At 46.5% G+C, this 7,923-nt stretch overlaps 1 protein-coding gene across 1 annotated transcript; it reads right to left on the bottom strand.

The window, feature by feature from the left end:
- Positions 1-869: 869 nt before the first annotated feature.
- LOC133923780 (uncharacterized) lies at positions 870-1,556 on the bottom strand. Its single transcript, XM_062369039.1, has one exon. It carries the CDS (start codon positions 1,554-1,556, stop codon positions 870-872), a length of 687 nt encoding a protein of 228 aa, XP_062225023.1.
- Positions 1,557-7,923: the final 6,367 nt, after the last annotated feature.

The following is a 7,923-nucleotide window of genomic DNA, read 5'->3' as shown; positions in this document are numbered from 1 at the left end:
CGATCAGGACCACTCATTGCGACCAGTTCGCGCTCCTCGAGTACACGTCCGACCAGGAGCACGACCAACTCACACCAGTGACCACGCGATCGACCAGCCACATGACCAGGCGAGCAAGCAGTAAGTGCTCGACCACCCCAGTGACCAGTCACCCCACTTGACTAGGTGAGCACCCGATCACACGAACAACCCGACGAGAAGCAAGATGGACGATTCGTCAATCTGAACTCGGCTAGAGAACACAATAACACACAATTTTTTGAGGCTGCAATAGCTTAGCCTTTTCTTTTCTTCTATTTCTTCCGAAGTCTAGATTCGAGATCCGAGCTCGCTAAGTACTTAACCGAGTACTTCCAGCTTTCCTCGACCCGATCGTAGATCGGAGCTCTCCGAGTACCTAACCAAATACTTTGAGCTTTCCACGATTCGACGCCCCGAGGAGATCCGAACTCTCCGAGTACCTAACCAAGTACTTTGCGCTTTTCTCCCCGATGCTTCTAAACTCCTATTACATGCCCTTGCTTATATTGGCCCTGAGTACATGACCGGCCAGACATACGAGCCATCATCTCTGACTTGTATACGATCTAGACTCCGTACACCTGCACGTGTATTTTGCCATACAAGTATACAAACTCTGACTCGAACTCTACGACCTGGACACATGCAAGCATATGACTCGGACTTGATCGGCCACCGTGTATTCTGTGGACTCGTAGACCTTCTATACGACAACTGACCAACCAAAACTATCCTAGCTTTCTACGTGCATGCATTTGACATTCCTATACTAAATACTTAACTTACCTAAAGACACCAAAACAAGATTAATTTCCAACAAACACCCCCTTAATCTTGTTTTCTTCCCATTAGAGCAGCGTCGGGTGGTCATCCTCCTCTGCAGCTATGAACAATGCCTTCTCCTGTTTCTTAGACTCCTCGCATTCCCACTGGTAGTGCCTATAATCTTTGCACTTGTAGCACCTTACTTTAGCCTTGTCGAATTTCCGATTCTTGTTGCCTCGTCCACCACTGTTGGAGGAGCCTTCACTACCATTCTTCTGCTCCTTAACCCTCCATTGCTCTCGGGTGAGCAACAAATGCTCAGAATTGATGTTGACATCGTCGTCGTTGCCGCTCAACCTTTCTTCGTACGCCCGGAGCCTACCGAAGACCTCCTCGACTGTCATGGTCTCGAGGTCACTGAATTGCTCAATTGAAGCGACAATCTGCAAGAACTTATTTGGTGTGGCTCTGAGGATCTTCCTTACCACATACGAGTCCTCCATCTTGTCGTCGAGCCCACGAATCGTACTGACGATGAAATTCACCTTCATTGCGAAGTCATTGACCGACTTCGTGCTCTTCATTCGCAAGCCATCCAACTCTTCTCTGAGGGTTTGAACACAAGCATCCTTGATGCGTTTGGCACCGTGGTACATCATCTTGATGCACTCCCATGCCTCCTTGGAAGTTTCTTTCTCGGATATTGCTCGCAGCGTCTCCTCCAGGATGCCTTGATAGATGGCGGCAAGCACTATCTGATCCTTCTTCATGTCCACCTTTTCCTTCGGGTCATCGTGCCCGACAACGTCCCAAACGCCTTGTGCACGAATGAACACCTTTTATCTTGATTGCCCATGTTTTGTAGTTTCTCCTCGTGAGCATTGGATAGTGTAGCGACACCAGTGAACTCTCTTTCGCCGGTGCTCCCGATCCAGACATCATCACCGATGTTGATTCGCTACCTCTGCTATCCGTCTACCGCACACAACAGATCTCCTAGCTTGTCAAGTAGTTCGTCGAGGCTCTGATACCAATTGTTGGGTTTTCCGACAATCAGGACCACTCGTCGCGACCAGTTCACGCTCCTCGAGTACACGTCCAACCAGGAGCACGACCAGCTCCCACCAGCGACCACGCAATCGACCAGTCACACGACTAGGCGAGCAAGCAGTAAGTGCTCGACCACCCCAGCGACCAGTCACCCCGCTCGACTAGGTGAGCTCCCGATCACACAAGCAACCCGACGAGAAGCAAGACGGACGATCCGTCAATCTGAACTCGATGAGAGAACACAAGAACACACAAATTTCTGAGGCCGCAACAGCTTAGCCTTTTCTTTTCTTCTATTTCTTTCGAAGTCTAGATTCGAGATCCGAAATCGCTAAGTACTTAACCGAGTACTTCGAGCTTTCCTCAACCCGATCGTAGATCCGACCTCTCTAAGTACCTAACCAAGTACTTTGAGCTTTCCACGATTCGACGCCCCGAGGAGATCTGAGCTCTTCGAGTACCTAACCAAGTACTTTGAGCTTTTCTCCCCGATGCCTTTAAACTCCTATTGCATGCCCTTGCTTATATAGGTCCTGAGTACATGACCAGCTAGACATACAAGCCATCATCTCCGACTTGTATACGATCTGGACTCCGTGCACCTGCACGTGTACTTTGCCATACAAGCACACAGACTCCGACCCGAACTCTACGACCTGGACACATGCAAGCATACGACTCGGACTTGATCGGCCACCGTGTATTCCGCGGACTCGTAGACTTTCTATCGAGTACATATACAGCAACTAACCAACCAAAACTATCCTAACTTTCTACGTACATGCATCTGACTTACCTATACTAAATATTTAACTTATCTAAAAACACCGAAACAAGATTAATTTCCAACATCAGGTTCCTCGCCCAAAACTTTTACTTAGCCCATATAAGAACTCGGTACTGTTTTCCGCTTTGCAGTAAAAGAAAGGCATAGTTCAAGAATTGCATCATAATTAAGCTCACAAAGCCCAGATTACAGAGTGGATCTAGCTATCATATAACAAAAGCAAAGAATACAGATATTATAATGCCCAATGCACCATTACCAGGACCCCCATCCCAGCTGAATAACTAGGCACCACACCCAGAAGAAAAGATATAATAAACAGCTCGGCATCGACAGATTACGTACGTCGAGAGCAATGCATCTTGTTCTTCATCATGCACAGAAATAATCTTCTCTTCAATTAAGTTGCCATCACTACTAATGAAAATACAGATCTTATTTAACAGAACTCTAGCTCCTAACTCCACATCAGATCTTATATCTATAGTCTAACAAAAGTAATTTAAATCTCTATTTTAGATTAAAATAAAAATAAAATAACTCACACAAATATCTTCGGTGTATGTACAACTCTAGCTTATAAATTCCTAAAGCTAGGAATACCTAAATCTAAATTTTTTTAAAACTAAAGCTCTATTCAACAGATCTATATGCACTTCCCATATGTGTTCTCAGAAAAAGACTAGCACTAGTTTTCAGGTCACGCAGCTCAAATATGAGAGTTGGCATGGAGAGCGAAGAACTCATTCAGGGCATTTCTGCATCAAAGGATTTTCAAAGGAAAAGCATAGGAATCTCGTTCCTATATGAATTTTCACTGTACATGCCTTTGGAACGCAGGAAAAGCCCCATTCGATTCCTTTGATTTCCTGTAGCATTTCCCTAAAAACATAAGATTTCCAAAGGAAACAAAACATCCACTCTAACCTCATGTTTTCCATCAACACTGAAGACCGAGGCAGCCGTGGGACCATCAATTTAATAGTCCCACTTGTCAGTGGCATATAAATGGTAATATTAGTGCATAGCTTTAGTCTAAACAAAAGAGATTACTATTTACTCTCCACATTACTGTGCTCTCTCATTCCTGCGTTCCAAACACCGGTTTTTACAGAATTCCTCTATTTTCTAATCCTTTATTTTAGAGATACATTCATATCCTGTGTTTCACCTATTCTTGAGCTTCCAAAGAGCCCTCAAAGTAAACTTGGCACAAAGCTCACATCAGAGATTCAGAGTAAGCTTATGCTTGCTAACAAAATTTCGCAGCGCACCTATTAACCGAATTTGCGACGAGCAATAAGCATCCTAGCAGAGGTGCATAATACAACATGATCCCTCGTGAGCCGAAATAGAGCAATAAGCATCTGAAAAATCAGCGTAAATCAAGAGGAAATGACGCCGAGATCTTCCTTTAGTTTAGGCAAGCAGGTAGAAAATAGAATGCATACAGACGAGCTGCCTGGCGAGGGCGAATCCGGCGGCTTGCCTTGGAACCGGAGCTCCCCGAGGAACACCGCTGCTGCTGCCATCGGGCGCCGACGGCAGCGGACTTGGGGGCTATTCGGTTAGGGGCTAAAGCCAGGCAAGCCAAATTTTGTTTGTGTCCTGAAAATTTAGTCTCAATTTATTTGAGGCTAAAATTTAATTAGTTATACCAAAAATTTTAGCCGATCAAAATTTTTCTATAACGTTTTTAGCAAATCTCGGACAGCCAAATCGTCCGTCAAAATTTTTGATCGGCAAAATTTTAGTTTAAACTTAAACTAAACGTCATTTTAACGATTAAAATTTGATACTGCTCTAGCCAAATTTTAGTTTGATCTGTTAGGGCTAAAAACCAAACAGCGCCTTAAACCCCCCAGCAGCGGCAGTGCTGGCAATTCGGGCTCCACGTGCTGGGTGCTTTTTCTGTCTTTACTCACCTGGGCTTAAGGGGATACGAGAAACGGCTTCGGGCGAAAGAATAAGGGGGGTTATCTGGGTTGTACTAGTCTGTTCAATCACTTTGGATAATCATAACTCTCTCATATGTTATTTGTTTTCTATTTCGTTTGTACATTTGTGTTCTTTACTAGATACTTATGTTATTAAAGTTGATATATAATCTCCACAATAAGTTGTCACAAGGTGTTTACTAAAGATGCTAGCTCATAAGAAGTTGCCACATAGTCTGCACATAAATTTCTATAAATGTTCCCTGAAGTTGTTGCCTCATCTAAAGAGGTTATCAAATGTTTATTAAAGTTATCACATAGTCTCCATATAAATTACTACCAAACATAAGTCTACACACATCAAGTTGTTTGAATAAGACTATCCTCTGTCTATATATTGTGAATTGCTATCTAATATCCACACAAAATATTCGATTATTACTAACATTAGCTAAATTTGATACCTCAAAGTAGTAAATTGCTACCTAACTTTCACCGAAGTTACTTATTTTCACTTAAGTTGCTACACTATATTTTGTAGAAGTTAGTATCTAACTTTTCGTAGAAGTTGTTGCACTATGTTTCGTAGAAGCTGCTACATTACTTTCATAAGAAGTTTCTATGGAATTTTTACTAAAGTTGTTATTTGACATATATGTTTTGTTATATGCAATATGGACGCTCAATAAAAAAAGGCATTCAAAGAAACTAAAAAGGACCTAGTATAGTACTATGAAAGGCAATAGGACATCATCACCGAAAATGACATGTTTGGCTCCATCCGACTTTCTATGATGCTAGGTGCAAAACAATTCGTGACCGACTGCTACGAAAGAAACTAACAAAGATGATATAACATTAGTGACAGCTGCTCATTACATATTACTAATGTCTTATTAGTAGTAGTTCCTATGAGGACGCGTCACTAATAATAACCTCAGATTTGACACGTTTCAGACCCATCACTTATGATAACAATGACAGGTTATTAACAAGCCATCACTAATAACTCGATCATTAGTGATAGACAATAACGACAAATATATTAATGATAGGTTATAAGGATATCTGTAACTAATGCACAACTCTTCTTGCTAGCCCAATTAACACCGTGAGAGCCCACAAACGCGTGCAGGCCCGTGGTGGAGCGCAACACATGTGAACCGTTCGATTCCGATCAGACGGCTGCCGCTGCTTGCGCCCAGAACAAAAACCACACGGCGGCGATATCTAACCCTAAGACCATCCCCAACCAATTTCCTTCAGGGTCCAGAATCCCTTCACGAAAGGATTTTCGTTTCCTTCAACGCTCCAACAGTTTCCCTTTATGGTTCCGTCACAAAGAGATTTCTAATGTCTTTCTCTTCAGGATGAGATTCTCTCATTTTCTTTCACAAATTACTTCGAAGAGAAGCTATCAAAGATGATAGAAAATAAAATAAATAAGAATGGAAAAAAAGAAAGAAAACGAAATGAAGAAAATATAGTATGGTCTAACCCTAACCATTTCGTCCGCTTCACCCTGTCTAATCCGCACGCGCGAGAGAGTGGCGGCGGCGACGGGCGGTAGCGACGCTGGAGAGGGTTGCGTCGTCGCGGGCTCCTTCACCGGCGAGGGCAGGAGAGGGTTTCTGCCCCCCGCCCCCACCCACAAGTGGTGGTGGGCTGCGAGGGCCTATGCGCGTGGCTGCGAGGGCCAGTATGGCTCGCACTGCTGAAGGAGGCGCAGGCGGTGGTCGGCGCCACTGTCAGGTGGAGGAAGGCGGCCTCCGCTGCAGCAGAGATCGAGAGGAGACGCCCCATCGTTCTCGTCGATCCCCCTCTGCTATCTCTTCCTCCCCGATTCCATTCGAGCAGCCGACGCCGCCACGGAGTCGATCTGCTCGGCCAACACCGCCACGGAGTCGATCCACACCGGCAGCCTCGATCCACTCCGCCAACACCGGTGCGGCAGCGAGGCTGCGTCGGTCCGTCGAGCCCGCCAGCAGCGAGCCTGCGCTGTTGGCCAGGCTCGCGAGGCCGAGTCTGAGCCACGACTCTTTGTTGAGTAGCAGCGAGGTTGCATCAAGACGGCGATGAGCTCTTCTTCGAGGACGCGTGCCCATCGACCGAGGACTGCAAGGCCAACGACGAAGGTCGCAACCACATCGTGAACCTGGACTGGAGCAGCAGTGCTGCTTCATATCGCTCTAATCCTATGTACCTCTCCATTCTCCTAATGTTTGGATCCATATTTCTCTGATACTTCGGTTTTCTCTGATTTTCTTTTTCCTGCAGGGGAGAAATTTGAAGCCAGTTTGAACCGAAGACAACCCCGCCTCCTCTAACAAACAAGGCTCATTGGGAGATTAGCCCACTTGAATTGGACTTCACAAAAGCAGCTATCATTGGAAAGGTTTCAAGTCTTCAAACATCTCTTAGGCTCTTACTCAATGCAATTATTTGATAAACATTAGCATATTTTACTGATTTTGGTATTATCCATTATGACTGCTAATAATTGCTCATAGTCATTTGTAAAGAAGAGCTTAGAATCATGATCAGTGAAGCTAAAGCTTGAACCAGTGGATTGTTTTGTTCTCTGTCTAACTAGAGATCTCTCCTACTTAAAAAAACAGCAAGACTTGTTCACCCTCGGTTGATTCCTTAGCCATCGTCCGTCTCCGATCGCTGTTCGTTCCCGATCGGACTCCCGTGCCCGCGGTCCGTACGCCCGCACAACCACCCCACCCTTCTCTCCCCTCTCCTTGCCCCCAGCTTCTCCGCTCGCGCCCAATCCTCCTAGCCCCGCTCCCAAAATCGCTGCCCCATCCCCATCCTCATCGCCACCCGCCCCATCCTCATCCGCCGCCTTGTCTTCTCCGCTGTCGTGTGGTCCCAAGGAGGAGAGCCCGCTCCCATCGCAACCAGCGCCAACATGTCCGGAACCCTCGCCGCCTCCTACGCCCCACCGCCGCCGCCTCCCCTGACACTCGTATTCGTCCCAACCCCCTGCTCCCTTGTGCTCCTCTGCCTCCATGCCTACCTCCGTGCCACGCCCCCTCCGTATCGGATTGGCGTGGAGTGGAGGTCCATCTGCGGGATCGATCTGCGCGGCGGGGATCGATCGATTTGACGGGAGGCGGAGGCAAGCGGAGAAGATGGCGTGTGCAACTTCCCGTTCTGGGAGATGAAGTCGTCGTAGATCGTGGAGGCGCTGCACAGCTACGGCATCGCGCCCAACGCTAACCTCCGCACCGAATACATCGCCAGCCCCCAGCCCGACCTCCTCCCCACCGTCCTCTCCCTCTTCCTCGCCACCATTGTTGGGTACGTCGCTCGCTGCTTCCACCCCCAATTTCATTCCCCCGCACCGCTGTGGGT

The sequence above is a fragment of the Phragmites australis genome, chromosome 7, assembly GCF_958298935.1.
Source record: "Phragmites australis chromosome 7, lpPhrAust1.1, whole genome shotgun sequence".
NCBI classification, from domain to species: domain Eukaryota; kingdom Viridiplantae; phylum Streptophyta; class Magnoliopsida; order Poales; family Poaceae; genus Phragmites; species Phragmites australis.
The sequence above is the reverse complement of the archived record's forward strand: the minus strand, read 5'-3'. Positions and strand labels throughout refer to the sequence as shown.